The 17,499-nt window shown below is 45.0% G+C and overlaps 1 protein-coding gene across 4 annotated transcripts in view; it reads left to right on the plus strand.

The window, feature by feature from the left end:
• The window catches only part of LOC138663418 (zinc finger protein 345-like), a 127,605-nt gene extending 112,812 nt beyond the window's left edge, over positions 1 to 14,793 (plus strand). For all 4 annotated transcript variants that reach the window (XM_069749617.1, XM_069749614.1, XM_069749615.1 and 1 more), the window contains one exon: positions 12,791 to 14,793. In XM_069749617.1, coding sequence (XP_069605718.1) covers positions 12,791 to 14,223 — 1,433 coding nt within the window. In that variant the 3' untranslated portion in view covers positions 14,224 to 14,793. The remainder of the gene's footprint in view (positions 1 to 12,790) is intronic.
• Positions 14,794 to 17,499: the final 2,706 nt, after the last annotated feature.

Here is a 17,499-nt window from a genome sequence, read left to right on the forward strand (position 1 = left end):
TCCACCTACCCCTAAGGGATTAGAACACACTGACCGTTACCTGCCAAGGTCTGTAGACTTCAAAGCCAAATAACAACGTACGTAGAATGTGCTGACAAGATATTATGATGGGCCTGTAAGAGAAAGCGGAGGGTAATGATGCTTTTGGCTTCCTAGAACCCTGATATCTTATTGGATGAATCTACCTTCTCCCCCTTCTGTGCTGCTGAATGTGCTCATATGGTCCCTACAAGACCAGGTCCAGTCTTTCTGGACAAACTTCGCATTTATGATCAACAGCATTTAATGTGCAGTGAGGGCCAAGTGTGAATTTCTGTACAATAACAGAGTTTCCCTTTATCCTGACTTTTCAATTTGTATTAAAACCGACTAATTTCAAGGAGGATTGTGATAAACTACATAAAAAACATTACACTTGTACCATGATATATCTCTAAGCTGTGCATGGTTCATGGCTGTAATATACATTTATTCATGCCTGCAGGAGATGTACGATACGATACGATACACTTTATTGATCCCGTGGGAAATTATGGTATCACAGCAGCACAACTTAAATCATAAAGGAATTACATAGTTGACATGACAGTGGAGTTGACAGAAGAACATTATACATTAGAATAGGACATACACAACAAGTGAACTGAAATGTAGAGAAATAAGTAGACATTCACCTTGGTGGTTTAACCCTAATGTTATTGTTGTACATTCCCATGGCAGTTGGCACAAACGATTTCCTATATTTTTCCTTCTTACACCTCAGAAGTATTAGCCGGTTACTGAAGGTGCTCTTCTGTCTCATGAATAGCTCATATAATGGATGTGCATTATTGTTCATAATTGCCATACACTTTTTCAGAGTTCTTTTCTCCACTACCTCCCCAAAAGAGTCCAGATTACAGCCCACAGCAGAACTTGCCTTCTTAATAATCTTATTCAGCTTATTTGCATCAGAGGCCCGCGCACTACTACCCCAGCACGTGATTGCAAAAAAGATGGCACTTGCCACTACAGATTGGTAGAACATTTCTAACATTTTGCTACACACATTAAAAGACCTCAGTTTCCTTAGGAAATACAGTCTGCTCATCCCCTTCTTGTAGACAAACTCTGAGTGGCATCTCCAGTCCAGTTTGCTATCCAAATGGACCCCTAAATATTTGTAACTCTCCACCTGCTCTACCTCCTGACCAGCAATAGTGATCGGTAAGCATTCCAATTTAATCCTGCTATAGTTGGCCACCAACTCCTTAGTTTTCTTAACATTTAGTTGTAGATAGTTACCATTGCACCAATCCACTAAATTCGACACCACCCTTCTGTATTCCTCATCCCCCTGATCTCCCCTAATGCATCCCACAACCACAGAGTAATCTGAAAATTTTTGAAGGTGGCAAAGTTCAGATTTATACTGAAAGTCTGAAGTATACAGTGTGATTAGAAAGGGCGCAAGCCCTTGTGTTGGCATGTGTTGGCATGGCTCGAGTCCTGGTCTCATAGATTCAGATTACTGCACAATCTCTCCTAAAATGGGGGCGCTAATACTTTCTTTACTCTTCTGGTCAGTACTCAGTAGCTCCAATGATCCACCATAAACGAGTGCAACTCCAGTTTAGTGTTGGAGTTCTCCCCTCGTACATACTTTTTTTGGAAAGATGTAACATATTTTTTGTTCTGTTTTTTTTTTAATTTTTTTTTTACATGTTCATTCTGGTTGATAGTTTGATTGTGGTAGGTTCAGCCTGCCTCAGTTAGGTGAGTTTGTAAGTTTGGAACTCCCTGGTATTTTTTTTTTTTTTAAGTCTCCATTACCTCTTCCAAATGTGTGAGATCTAATTTGAAGATGCCCCAGCTCTGCAGTATTATAAAAAGTTCTCTTTAAATGTCTAATATTTTTTCTTGAAACTCATCTGATAGAAAATATTGGCCCTTACGATAGTTTAGATTGCCAAGAGCCACCGAGCCCCATACTCTAATTACTCCAGAGAGTTGATACCACTACTCATATTTTACTGATAAAGACTGTTGAGTTTGAACATTTTGATAGATGTGTTATTGTCCATAGTCACAGTCGCTTTTTGTAGTGATAACTGTGGACTTCTTCACAAAGGATAATGGGAAACAAATGGACCTCACAAATTATTTTCCAACATCTCTTGAATCCAACAATACCCTGTATATGGTTGTACTCTACTGTCTGGGCACATGGCAGGGTTAAGAAGGGAAGGCTTGCCATTTAGCTATTTGAATGCATATCTTGTTGGAATAGATTCCAGACACAATGTATTGGTTACCTGGCAGCTCAAAATATGGCTACCACAATCAGGCTTGGCACTATCTACTCAGCTTTGCAGATCCCAAGGATTTCCTTGCTCAACATTCTTTACGTGGATCTGTTCTTACACAGAGATCCCTAGGCTTGGGCCATGGTGTTACCTGCTGTTCTGTGGAGTGAGGTGGGATGACGAATAGTCAAGTAGTTGGGTCAGATCCACGAGGGCAGAGAAAATACAAAATCATAAGAAGCAAGATTAAGGGGTCACAGCAGCTTAGCACAGAGGACTGAACCAGAGGAGAACAAGGCTGTATCTGGCATCTTCCTGCAATTTGTTTTGAGCTTTAGTAGGGTGGGGTGCTTTCCAATTGGCGAAAGCAGGAAGCGGATTACTCCAGATGGACAGCACACACACCCATAATGCCTGACTGGATGGTTATCACGACACAGGCAGGACATCAGGACACATCAGGTCATTGGGACATCAGGGTGCACAAGGTCATTAGGGCATCGGATAGACATCTGGGACGCTGACGTGGCAGCCCAGGTCATCAGCTGGGACACTGGCTTGGCAGCTCAGGTCATCAGTTACATCAGGACATAGAGCACAGGACATCAGGGTACAGACAGGATATCAGGACATCAGGGTCACCGGCAGACATCAGACAGGAGTTGTTCGGTTCCGGACATCTGAAACGACCTACAGGCACCACCACAGTCATCAGGCTCCAGGCAGCGGTCATAAGGTTCTAGACTGCGGTCGTCAGGCTCCGGGCATCGGACCTAGGAAGGAACTCAAGCGTGATGATGCAAGCACCGCTGTACTGGACGTGAGCCAAACAGGGTTAACACCGCATGGTAGTCACCGGTTACAAGAGACTCAAAGTCACTGGGTGTGAGGCTCCAGATGCAGAGGGATTCCAGGAACATAATCACAGCAGACACAGTTCAGACAGGTTCAGGTACAGGACAGGTACAGGATCAAGGAATCTGGCCTGGATATACCGCCTCCAGGACAGGCGCCAGAACAGGACAAAACAGTAATCAAGGCAAGGACTTTGGTACCAAAACATAGACAGGAGAGGTGCAGGAACACAAACACACATAGCAAAATTCAGGAGCTTTGTGAGTAGCTCAGGCCCCACCCATAGGGCAGGGGAAGTTTAAATAGGAGCTTCCCCTCAGCAATTGGCTGGGGACAGCATTTCAAGTGGCCGCGCATGCCCTAAGCACAAACAGAAACCATTAAAGCACAATAAGTGCAGGAACTGTGGCTTAGGGCACCTGGCTGTGACTGCATGCACTGACACACGTGGAAAGTCATGCACCAGCAGCAAATTACCTTGCAACCCGCGGACAACCAGGGACAGCACATGAGGAAGGTAAGCAATAGAAAAGACCTATACCCATGTACGGCTGTGCAGCAGAGCAGGGAACTGAGAAGGCTCCATCCAGGTAACAGTCAACAGTATCCCAGCTCAAATTAGGTGGAAAAGAGTAAAGGGTTAACGCAAACATAAGCATTGTCACGCCGAAAACCAGATACAGACAGAACGGCGTGACAATGGTACTACAGTTCACAGCAACCCTAATCTAAATGGCTGAACAGAGCCTGCACCATTCAGAGCTTCTGGTTCCGATATCTCCTCCATCCCCAGTGCTGCCTGCAGAATGAATGAGGCCATGCCTGGTGACAGAAGTAGAGGTGGCAGGTGCAAATCCCAGGCGAGATGGTACACACCATTTTCACAAGCCTTAATATGACAAAATGCAGAAAACCAGAGCAGTTTAAAACCTCATAAAGTGACTCCATTTTGGAAATGATAATGAGTCGCTCCCAGGGCAGTGGGGTACTCGGTATCGGGTCCGGTCTCGAGGGGGAATGTCACGGTGGCTGCGACCCGGTCCGTGGCCCTTGGCCTCAAATTTAAAGGGGAACTGTCTTTTCAGGGAAAAATGTTTAAAGTCTGTAGTGATGCCACCTGTGGAGTTCGGTCAATAGTGGGACCGACGCTGCATTAAAGGAGTCCTCTGGGGATGTTGTGGCAGCACTGATGTTACACTTCCCACAGGTGAAGCAGGGTCCTAAGATGTAAGGTGTGGATGGTATGTGCCAGTGAATAAAGATAGGGCACAAGTTGTAAGCCTTTACCTGGTTTACTTCAATTGGCTGGCCACAGTCCAGGGCACCAGGCACGGATGGTGGTATGGCCCGGCCAACTCAGAGGCAATGGAGGGTCCCCTTCTCCAGGTGAGGTCCGTGAGCCTTTCCTCTAGCGCCTCTTGAAGATGAAGTCCCTACTGCCTGAAGTTTCCTACAGGGTCTTCCATGTTGTGAATTCTGTGGCAGAGCTCCCTCCTGTGGTCACAAGTGGTACTTCGGCTGATTCTCTCTGTGAGCTTCCGTTGGTGGAGGAAAGTGGTACTGCGGCTTCTGAGTTTCCTTCCTCAGGTGATGTGGTGAAGTCGTTAGGTGCTGCTCTATTTAACTCCACCTAGTGCTTTGATCCTGGCCTCCAGTCAATGTTCTAGTATTGGACCTGTTTCCTCCTGGATCGTTCCTGTGGCCTGCTGCTCTGCATAGCTAAGTTCCGCTTTTGCTATTTTGTTTGCTGTTTTTTCTGTCTGGCTTGCTTATTTGTTTGCTGGAAGCTCTGGGACGCAGAGGGTGTATCTCCGTACCGTTAGTTCGGTACGGAGGGTCTTTTTGCCCCCTTTGCGTGGTTTTTTGTAGGGTTTTGTGTTGACTGCAAAGTTACCTTTCCTATCCTCGCTCTGTTCAGAAAGTCGGGCCTCACTTTGCTAAATCTATTTCATCTCTACGTTTGTCTTTTCATCTTAACTCAGTCATTATATGTGGGGGCTGCCTTTTCCTTTGGGGTATTTCTCTGAGGCAAAGTAGGCTTATTTTCTATCTTCAGGCTAGCTAGTTTCTCAGGCTGTGCCGAGTTGCATAGGGAGCGTTAGGCGCAATCCACGGCTGCCTCTAGTGTGGTTGGAGAGGATTAGGGATTGCGGTCAGCAGAGTTTCCACGTCTCAGAGCTCGTTCTATGTTTTTGGGTTATTGTCAGGTCACTGTATGTGCTCTGACTTCTATGTCCATTGTAGTACTGAATTACCTTATCATAACAGTACTGGAGGCCCAAAGTACTAATGATTCTCAATAGAGGGAAAAAAAGTTCTGAGATCATTTTTTTTTTTCTCTGCACTGTGTTTTGCCTTTTTTTTCCCCTAGAAATTTGGGTGGTTCAGGACACAGGTGTAGCGATGGACATTAAAGGTCTGTCTTCATGTGTGGATCAGCTCACGGCAAGAGTACAAAATATTCAAGACTTTGTGGTTCAGAATTCTATGTTAGAACCAAGAATTCCTATTCCTGATTTGTTTTTTGGAGATAGAACTAAATTTCTGAGTTTCAAAAATAATTGTAAACTATTTCTGGCTTTGAAACCTCGCTCCTCTGGTGACCTAGTTCAACAAGTTAGGATCATTATTTCTTTTTTACGTGGCGACCCTCAGGACTGGGCATTTTCTCTTGCGTCAGGAGATCCTGCATTAAGTAATATCGATGCGTTTTTCCTGGCGCTCGGATTGCTGTACGATGAACCTAATTCAGTGGATCAGGCAGATAAAAAGTTGCTGGCTCTGTGTCAGGGTCAGGATGAGATAGAGGTATATTGTCAGAAATTTAGAAAGTGGTCCGTACTCACTCAATGGAATGAAGGTGCGCTCGCAGCTATTTTCAGAAAGGGTCTCTCTGAAGCCCTTAAGGATGTCATGGTGGGATTTCCTATGCCTGCTGGTCTGAATGAGTCTATGTCTTTGGCCATTCAGATCGGTCGACGCTTGCGTGAGCGTAAATCTGTGCACCATTTGGCGGTATTATCTGAGCATAAACCTGAGCCTATGCAGTGCGATAGGACTTTGACCAGAGTTGAACGGTCAAGAACACAGACGTCTGAATGGGCTGTGTTTCTACTGTGGTGATTCCACTCATGCTATCTCTGATTGTCCTAAGCGCACTAAGCGGTTCGCTAGGTCTGCCACCATTGGTACGGTACAGTCAAAATTTCTTTTGTCCGTTACCTTGATCTGCTCTTTGTCATCTAATTCTGTCATGGCATTTGTGGATTCAGGCGCTGCCCTGAATTTGATGGACTTGGAGTATGCTAGGCGTTGTGGGTTTTTCTTGGAGCCCTTGCAGTGTCCTATTCCATTGAGAGGAATTGATGCTACGCCTTTGGCCAAGAATAAGCCTCAGTACTGGACCCAGCTGACCATGTGCATGGCTCCTGCACATCAGGAGGTTATTCGCTTTCTGGTGTTGCATAATCTGCATGATGTGGTCGTGTTGGGGTTGCCATGGCTACAAGTCCATAATCCAGTATTAGATTGGAAATCCATGTCTGTGTCCAGCTGGGGTTGTCAGGGGGTACATGGTGATGTCCCATTTCTGTCTATTTCGTCATCCACCCCTTCTGAGGTTCCAGAGTTCTTGTCTGATTACCGGGATGTATTTGATGAGCCCAAGTCCGATACCCTACCTCCGCATAGGGATTGTGATTGCTGGTAGTAAATTCCCAAAAGGTCGACTGTTTAATTTATCTGTGCCTGAGCACGCCGCTATGCGGAGTTATGTGAAGGAGTCCTTGGAGAAGGGGCATATTCGCCCGTCATCGTCGCCATTAGGAGCAGGGTTCTTTTTTGTGGCTAAGAAGGATGGTTCGCTGAGACCTTGTATAGATTACCGCCTTCTAAATAAGATCACGGTTAAATTTCAGTACCCCTTGCCATTGTTATCTGATTTGTTTGCTCGGATTAAGGGGGCTAGTTGGTTCACCAAGATAGATCTTCGTGGTGCGTATAATCTTGTGCGTATTAAGCGAGGCGATGAATGGAAAACTGCATTTAATACGCCCGAGAGCCATTTTGAGTATCTAGTAATGCCATTCGGACTAGCCAATGCTCCATCAGTGTTTCAGTCCTTTATGCATGACATCTTCCGAGAGTACCTGGATAAATTCCTGATTGTGTACTTGGATGACATTTTGATCTTCTCGGATGATTGGGAGTCTCATGTGAAGCAGGTCAGAACGGTGTTTCAGGTCCTGCGTGCTAATTCTTTGTTTGTGAAGGGATCAAAGTGTCTCTTTGGTGTTCAGAAGGTTTCATTTTTGGGGTTCATCTTTTCCCCTTCTACTATCGAGATGGACCCTGTTAAAGTCCAAGCCATCCATGATTGGACTCAGCCGACATCTCTGAAAAGTCTGCAAAAGTTCCTGGGCTTTGCTAATTTTTATCGTCGCTTCATCTGCAATTTTTCTAGTATTGCTAAACCATTGACCGATTTGACCAAGAAGGGTGCTGATGTGGTCAATTGGTCTTCTGCTGCTGTGGAAGCTTTTCAAGAGTTGAAGCGTCGGTTTTCTTCTGCCCCTGTGTTGTGTCAACCAGATGTTTTGCTTCCATTCCAGGTCGAGGTTGATGCTTCTGAGATTGGAGCAGGGGCTGTTTTGTCGCAGAGAAGTTCTGATTGCTCGGTGATGAAACCATGCGCCTTCTTTTCCTGGAAGTTTTCGCCTGCTGAGCGTAATTATGATGTGGGCAATCGAGAGTTGCTGGCCATGAAGTGGGCATTCGAGGAGTGGCGTCATTGGCTTGAAGGAGCTAAGCATCGCGTGGTGGTCTTGACTGATCATAAGAACTTGACTTATCTCGAGTCTGCCAAGCGGTTGAATCCTAGACAGGCTCGTTGGTCGCTGTTTTTTGCCCGTTTTGACTTTGTGATTTCATACCTTCCAGGCTCTAAAAATGTGAAGGCGGATGCACTGTCAAGGAGTTTTGTGCCCGACTCTCCGGGTTTATCTGAGCCGGCGGGTATTCTCAAATTGGGAGTAATTGTGTCTGCCATCTCCCCTGATTTGCAGCGGGCGCTGCAAAAATTTCAGGCTAATAAACCTGATCGTTGCCCAGCGGAGAAACTGTTCGTCCCTGATAAATGGACAAGTAGAGTTATCTCTGAGGTTCATTGTTCGGTGTTGGCTGGTCATCCTGGAATCTTTGGTACCAGAGAGTTAGTGGCTAGATCCTTTTGGTGGCCATCTCTGTCGCGGGATGTGCGTTCTTTTGTGCAGTCCTGTGGGATTTGTGCTCGGGCTAAGCCCTGCTGTTCTCGTGCCAGTGGGTTGCTTTTGCCCTTGCCGGTCCCGAAGAGGCCTTGGACACATATCTCTATGGATTTTATTTCAGATCTTCCCGTCTCTCAAAGGATGTCAGTCATTTGGGTGGTCTGTGATCGCGTCTCTAAGATGGTCCATTTGGTACCCTTGTCTAAATTACCTTCCTCCTCTGATTTGGTGCCATTGTTCTTCCAGCATGTTGTTCGTTTACATGGCATTCCAGAGAATATCGTTTCTGACAGAGGTTCCCAGTTTGTTTCGAGGTTTTGGCGAGCCTTTTGTGCTAGGATGGGCATTGACTTGTCTTTTTCCTCGGCTTTCCATCCTCAGACTAATGGCCAAACCGAACGAACTAATCAGACTTTGGAGACATATCTGAGATGCTTTGTTTCTGCTGATCAGGATGATTGGGTGTCCTTTTTGCCTTTGGCTGAGTTCGCCCTTAATAATCGGGCCAGCTCGGCTACCTTGGTTTCGCTGTTTTTCTGCAACTCTGGGTTCCATCCTCGTTTCTCTTCAGGGCAGGTTGAGTCTTCGGACTGTCCTGGTGTGGATACTGTGGTGGACAGGTTGCAGCAGATTTGGACTCATGTAGTGGACAATTTGACCTTGTCCCAGGAGAAGGCTCAACGTTTCGCTAATCGCAGACGCTGTGTGGGTCCCCGACTTCGTGTTGGGGATTTGGTTTGGTTATCTTCTCGTCATATTCCTATGAAGGTTTCCTCTCCTAAGTTTAAACCTCGTTTCATTGGTCCGTATAGGATTTCTGAGGTTCTTAATCCTGTGTCTTTTCGTCTGACCCTTCCAGATTCTTTTTCCATACATAACGTATTCCATAGGTCATTGTTGCGGAGATACGTGGCACCTATGGTTCCATCTGTTGATCCTCCTGCCCCGGTTTTGGTGGAGGGGGAGATGGAGTATATTGTGGAGAAGATTTTGGATTCTCGTGTTTCAAGACGGAAACTCCAGTATCTGGTTAAGTGGAAGGGTTATGCTCAGGAAGATAATTCCTGGGTCTTTGCCTCTGATGTCCATGCTCCCGATCTTGTTCGTGCCTTTCATATGGCTCATCCTGGTCATCCTGGGGGCTCTGGTGAGGGTTCGGTGACCCCTCCTCAAGGCAGGGGTACTGCTTTGAATTCTGTGGCCGAGCTCCCTCCTGTGGTCACAAGTGGTACTTCGGCTGATTCTCTCTGTGAGCTTCCGTTGGTGGAGGAAAGTGGTACTGCGGCTTCTGAGTTTCCTTCCTCAGGTGATGTGGTGAAGTCGTTAGGTGCTGCTCTATTTAACTCCACCTAGTGCTTTGATCCTGGCCTCCAGTCAATGTTCTAGTATTGGACCTGTTTCCTCCTGGATCGTTCCTGTGGCCTGCTGCTCTGCATAGCTAAGTTCCGCTTTTGCTATTTTGTTTGCTGTTTTTTCTGTCCGGCTTGCTTATTTGTTTGCTGGAAGCTCTGGGACGCAGAGGGTGTACCTCCGTGCTGTTAGTTCGGTACGGAGGGTCTTTTTGCTCCCTTTGCGTGGTTTTTTTGTAGGGTTTTGTGTTGACTGCAAAGTTACCTTTCCTATCCTCGCTCTGTTCAGAAAGTCGGGCCTCACTTTGCTAAATCTATTTCATCTCTACGTTTGTCTATTCATCTTAACTCACAGTCATTATATGTGGGGGCTGCCTTTTCCTTTGGGGTATTTCTCTGAGGCAAGGTAGGCTTATTTTCTATCTTCAGGCTGGCTAGTTTCTCAGGCTGTGCCGAGTTGCATAGGGAGCGTTAGGCGCAATCCACTGCTGCCTCTAGTGTGGTTGGAGAGGATTAGGGATTGCGGTCAGCAGAGTTTCCACGTCTCAGAGCTCGTTCTATGTTTTTGGGTTATTGTCAGGTCACTGTATGTGCTCTGACTTCTATGTCCATTGTGGTACTGAATTACCTTATCATAACACTTCCATTTTCCCCCTGTCCTGGGACAGGTACCTGCACGATGGGCAGCTTGAGCCGTTTTACAGGGACTCTATCATGCCCCGGGCTCCTTAGGTGCTGCTGCGTCTCAGGCGAGGTGTGGGCCAATTACATACAGTTACTGGCCTTCCGGTTATGCTCTGTGTCCTAGAGTTCCACAAAAGCCTCGGGCTCCCAGTACCTGGTTCCTGCGCTTCGGCTCTGAGGGTGCCCAGTCACAGTTCTCCTCTGAGCCCTGTTCATAACCTTTGCTCCTTTCCTCTCCAGATACTCCACATCCAACTCTCCAGATTCTTTCTCCTTTCCCAGAGGCTGCAGCTCCCTTGTGGCTGTCAGACCTCTCTCCTGCTCTGCATCTCTCCTAGACGTCCGTCCACTTCATTGTTCCTCTCCAACTAACCTAACTCCTCCTCCAGGTCAGGATACATATAGCTGGGGGATGCTCCCCTGAATACGGGTCTTGAGCTCCCCCTCCTGGCCTGGATTCAGAATTTGTTGCATGTGGGTGCCTTACCTAGTGAAGAGAACTTTTTTGCCTCTGATCATGACATTACCTTCACCGAAGGAAAAGCAACACCACTGTAGCAACCGGTTACCTGGGGTGCTACATTAACCTTCAGTGAATTAATCTATAGTAGTGACTATTTTGACTCCACAGCCACTTTCCAAAAATTAGCGCACAGTGGATGTTGGAGAGTGAAAACTCTTGAATATACCATTTTATTACTCACCACATAGTGCCCAGATTGTGCTCCAAGTGACACACACCGTAAATTAAGTGGGTTCTTCTCACTATAATAATGACAACTACATGGGTCCTAATTTTGATTTGGGCATCCTGAATGGCTCAGAAGCGATGGGAAGATTTGACTTTGTGAAAGTGGATATTGATGGATTGGTTTATAAAAGTCATACTGCTATTTGAACATTTCCATTGAAGAAGAACTCGCTACGTCTCGTGGCAGCCTGTTCCACTCATTGATCACCCTCACTGTCAAAAGGTTTTTTTCTAATATCCAATCTGTGTCTCCTCCATTTCATTTTCATCCCATTGCTTCTAGTCTTTCATTGTGCAAATGAGAATAAATCAATAAAGCTATCTTTACATTCCGTATATACTCGAGTATAAGCCGAGTCACCTAATTTTACTAATGTTACCTAAAAAAACTGGGAAACTTATTGACTCGAGTATAAGCCGGGTATGCATTGTCCCCTCATCCCCATCCTTGTATGCGTGGCTCCTCATTCCTATCCTTGTATTCAAGGCTCCTCATCCCTATCCTTGTATGCAAGGCTCCTCATCCCTATTCTTGTATGCAAGGCTCCTTATCCTTATCCTGGTATGATTGGCCCCCATCCATATGCTTGTATGCATGGCCCCATTCCTATCCTTGTATGCATGGTCCCATCCCTATTTTTGTATGCACGGCTCCATCCCTATCCTTGTATGCACGGCACCATCCCTATCCTTGTATGCACGGCCCCATCCCTATCCTTGTATGCATGGCTCCATCCCTATCCTTGTATGCATGTCCCCATTCCTATCCTTGTATGCACGGCCCCATCCCTATCCATGTATGCACGGCTCCAGCCCTATCCTTGAATGCATGCCCTCATCCCTATCCTAGTATGCATGGCCCCATCCCTATCCTTGTATGCATGGCCCCATCCCTATCCTTGAATGCATGGCCCCCAATATTATCCTTGTATGATTGGCCCCCATCAAAAAGCATTAAAAAATAAACCATTACACTTACCTTCCTTCGCTCCCTCGCAGCGTCTTGTCTCGATGCCAGCAGCTGCTTTATGCTTGTAAGCATTGCATGGCAGGGACGTCATGCGCTGCTCACAAGCGGAGCACAGCTTCCGGAATACTCACCGCTCCCAACGCCGGAACTATGTGTGTGGGGCAGTGAGTATTAATTAGGGCACACAGTGTCAACCGCCAGGCGGTCATGTGTGCCGCTACTTAAGAGAAATTAATATTCAGAATGAATATTCATCTCTGTTAAGTAGCGGCACACGTGACCTCCCAGTAGCTGCAGGACCAGCTGCTGCAGCTAACACTGCACGAGCTTTTACAGAGAAATGAATATTCATTTCATTTTAGCAGCGGGCACCGGAGTTAGCTGCAGCAGCCGGCTCCTACCTCTGTGACCCGCTGCTCTGCCGCTGCCTCTCCCTCTCTATGTTCTTGACACCTCACTCGAGTATAAGCTGAGGGGAGTGATTTCAGCACAAAAAAAGTGCTGAAAACCTCTACTTATACACGAGTATGTACATCAACTTACCATTTTTACAGACAGCTTTAGGAGAAATGTTCAAAAATATAAAGTTCAAGGATATTTTATTGAAAAATAATTGTTTTTATTCTTGACAGATGACTGTACCTGGAGATCAGAGGGACAGCTGACATCTTCAATTTTAAAATCAGATGATCTTGAGATCTCACAGGATACAATTGAAGTGAATGCCATTACTCCAGATATACTATCATCCCTTCACAGCAAAGATTTGTCATCTGATTCACTACCGACTACGAAGGAAAATCAAAGACCCAAAAGAGGCATTAAAAAACAAACTGTTCCTAAAGCAAGGAAGTCTTTTTCATGTTCAGAATGTGGGAAATGTTTTAACCAAAAATCAGATTTGCTTCAGCACCAGAGAATTCACACAGGGGAGAAGCCTTTTTCATGTTTAGAATGTGAGAAATGTTTTGCACAAAAATCAAGTCTTATCGTACATCAGAGACTCCACACAGGAGAGAAGCCTTTTTTCTGTTCAGAATGTGGAAAATGTTTTGTGGCGAAATCAAATCTTGTTAGACACCAGAGACTCCACGCAGGGGAGAAGCCTTTTTCATGTTCAGAATGTGGAAAATATTTTGTAGAGAAAGCAGATTTGGTTAAGCACCAGAGAATTCACACAGGGGAGAAGCCTTTTTCCTGTTCAGAATGTGGGAAATGTTTTGTGACAAAATCACGTCTTGTTAGACACCAGAGACTCCACACAGGGGAGAAGCCTTTTTCATGTTCAGAATGTGGAAAATATTTTGTTGAGAATTCAGATTTGGTTAAGCACCAGAGAATTCACACAGGAGAGAAGGCTTTTTTCTGTTCAGAATGTGGAAAATGTTTTAACCATAAATCAGATTTTCGTAAGCACCAGAGAATTCACACAGGGGAGAAGCCTTTTTTCTGTTCAGAATGTGGAAAATGTTTTAACCATAAATCAGATTTGCTTAAGCACCAGAGAATTCACACAGGGGAGAAGCCTTTTTTCTGTTCAGAATGTGGAAAATGTTTTACCCTAAAATCAGATTTGCTTCAGCACCAGAGAATTCACACAGGGGAGAAGCCTTTTTCCTGTTCAGAATGTGGGAAATGCTTTACCCAGAAAGTGAATCTTGATAGCCACCAGAGAATTCACACAGGGGAGAAGCCTTTTTCATGTTCAGAATGTGGGAAATGTTTTAATAAGAAAGGGCATCTTGATAGACACCATAGAACTCACACAGGGGAGAAGCCTTTTTCATGTTTAGAATGTGAGAAATGTTTTGTAGAGAAAAAACATCTTATCGAACATCAGAGACGCCACACAGGGGAGAAACCTTTTTTTTGTTCAGAATGTGGAAAATGTTTTGTGACGAAATCAGATCTTGTTAGTCACCAAAGAATCCACACAGGGGAAAAGCCTTTTTCATGTTCTCATTGTGGGAAATGTTTTAACCGGAAATCAAATCTTGATAAACACCAGAGAACCCACACAGGGCAGAAACCTTTTCCTGTTCAGAATGTGGAAAATGTTTTGTGAAGAAATCACAACTTGTTAAACATCATAGAATCCACATAGGGGAGAAGCCCCTCCAGCATGGAAGGTGACTATAAATATTTTTATTTTAACCCCTTAACATCCAATGACCGAGTCTTCCCACATGACCGCGGGTCGCCAAAGGGTTGGCATGACAACCCGGCGTCAGCAGGAGACTCCTGTGGTTGTCATAGCCGTATAGCTATGAGCATTGCCCAGCGGTCGGCACTCATAGCAAGTGAGCAGCCCTGCTTTATGTAGCAGAAGCAATCAGACAAGTGCAGCGTCTAGTCTCCCATGGGGACTATTGAAGCAAGTACATAGTAAAAAAAAATGTTTTTAAAAATATTAAAAAATAAAAAAATATAAAAGTTCAAATCACCCCATCTCACCCCATTCAAAAAAGAAAAAAAATACACATATTTGGGATCACCGCATTCAGAATCGCCCGCTCTATCAATATATAAAAATAATTTATCCAATCAGTAAACGGTGTAGCGAGAAAAAAAATTTAAATACAAACAAAGAAACAGGTATCACTCCAATGATGCACACCACATATAAAAATAAGAAACCGGCACGCCAGCAGGACTAGGGACAAAGCAGCCCTAGCTTTGTCCCTAGTCCTGCTGGCGTGCCGCTTTACCCCTGGACTGTTCCTGGCCACCCTTCTGCCTTGGGTAATCTTTATCCCAGCATTTGCTGGGGACGCCATTTGGTGGTCCTCTCTCTGCTGTTAGCATGTTATTTTGGGACTGCTGAATTTTCATAGCCCAGTGAGTCTGGGTAAGACACCTATAAGTGTCCCATGAGCCGCATAGGTTACTGTTTATATTCAGGCACCTTTTTGGGTCAGGTACCCATCGCTACGTATAGGGTGGTGCAGGGTGTACATTCTCTGGCCAGCTTGGTATTTTCAGCTGACCATATATAGTCCTTACTTTATCTGGGGTATAGGCAGGGTTACAGCATTGCAGGTTTGTACATTTATTGTGCTTTATACATATTATTGTACCTTGCATTTATTGTTATGGACAGGGTTTTGTGCTTGTTGTTTTTAATTATGTTTTATGTGGTGTTTCAATAAAATCTTGTGTTTTTTCAATATCTTGTTTCTTATTTTTATATGTGGTGTGCATCATTGGAGTGATACCTGTTTCTTTGTTTGTATTACATAGTTGTTTATCACTCACTTGCACCCCGTATCATATTTTCATATTGTTGGTATACCATATGTACATCTGTGTGGTGCGCCTTGGTTTTTGCTCATTCGCTGAGAAAAATAATTGAAACGCCAGAATTATGTTTTTATGGTCGATGCAACATTACAATAAAATGCAAAAATGCATTAACGGGCAATCAAAAGATCATATCTACACCAAAATGGTATCAATAAAAACGTCAGACCGGTACTCAAAAAATAAGCCCTCATCCAGCCCCAGGTCCCGAAAAATGGAGACGCTATGGGTCTCGGAAAATGGCAACATTTTTTTTTTTTTACAAACTTTGGAATTTTTTTTTCACCACTTAAAGTAAAAAGAACCTAGAAATGTTTAGTGTCTGTGAGCTTGTAATGACCTGGAGAATCATAATGTCAGGTCAGTTTTAGCATTTAGTGAACATGGTAAAAAAAAAATCACAAAAATTGTTGTGAAATTGCACTTTTCTTGCAATTTCACCGCATTTGGATTTTTTTTCCCATTTTCCCATACATGGTATGGTAAAATCAATGGTGCCTTTGGAAAGTACAACTTGTCCTGCAAAAAACAAGCCCTCACATGGCCATATTGGCGGAAAAAAAAAAGCTATGGCTGTGTAAAGAAGGGGAGCAAAAGATGGAAACTCAAAAACGGAAATAACCCTGGTTCTTAGAGGGGTTGTCCACTACTTTCAGTTAACCCCCAATGTATCCCCCCAGGGCCCTTAATGAATTTTATAAATGCCTTCTGTTGCCGTTTTCGCCTGTGAGCGGTGCTATGGCGGCGGCTGAGTCTGGGTCACGTGACCCCCAGGCTGCAGCCGCCGCTAATTTCCACCAACGTCATGTCAATTTCCAGAGTCTGGAAATTGACGTGACGTCAGCTGCAGGCATGACCTAGCCTCCACAGACAGTGGTCACTCAAGAGTGACTGGGCTGTGGGCGGGGCTGCCTGCTGTGATCTGCGGGTGGACGGGGCTGGGATCTGCGGGCGGGGCTCGGATCTGCTGGCCGGCCGCCGCGCTAATGTGCTGAGATCTGCGGCCAGTGCGGAGGTGGCGGCAGCCGGTTGCGGTGGTGGCGGGGACGGCGGCAGGGTGTGGGGGTCTGCGAAAGGTGCTGGAGTGTGCAGGTGGGGGGTCTGCGGGGCTGTGCAGTGGGGTCTTTGTGTCTCTGTGCAGGCATCATCCGAAAGGACTACAAGTCCCATTGGGCTATGCCTGCTACAGTGACAGTGAGTGACACATTAGCCAATGATTGGACAATATAGTCACATCATCCAGCTAATGTGTTGAATGTAAAAAAAAAACACATACACACATATACAGTACAGACAACATACATTACACACATACAGAACATACACCATACACCGACATGACACGCACCATGTGACATCATGCAAGATGCGACATGTGACGACATGCACCATATGACATGCACATGCAACATGTGATGACATGCAACATGTGACAAGATGTGACATGCGACGACATGCGACATTCACCATGCGACATGACATGCACTGTGATAGAAATATTTATATCATGTAGATATCTCTTGCATGTATACTCCTCTATAATCATATATACTCTTATAAACGCAAATATATCTATATACACTATAATCAATTGCTTAAAATGGCTGACATAAACTGATATAAGCCAGACAGACTGTTCGGTGATTTCCACCCAAAAAAGCGGAAGAAGTCCAGATGTCTTAAGTGCTGATGAGATGTCTCAACTTTGTCCTAGATGCAGAGATACATTTTAGTTGCTTAATCAGCAATCATGTGTGCATTAATCACAATATTCCATATATATTCATAACCAATAACAGAGGAGCTAGACAATTTCGTAATTAAGTAACCACCCCTAACCAATCCTTTCTATATGCAATTATAACACTATGTATCAGGAAATAAAGTATCAGTATTGATGGAATGTTATGGACACAATGTTGTGCAGTCTCATTCCTTAAGCGCTCAAAATACTCAGTCTTAGGCCGGCGTCACACTAGCGAGTTTTACAGACGTATGAGCGCATAAAATACGTCCGTAAAACACGCATTACACACGGCCC

This window comes from Ranitomeya imitator, chromosome 2, assembly GCF_032444005.1.
Source record: "Ranitomeya imitator isolate aRanImi1 chromosome 2, aRanImi1.pri, whole genome shotgun sequence".
NCBI lineage: Eukaryota > Metazoa > Chordata > Amphibia > Anura > Dendrobatidae > Ranitomeya > Ranitomeya imitator.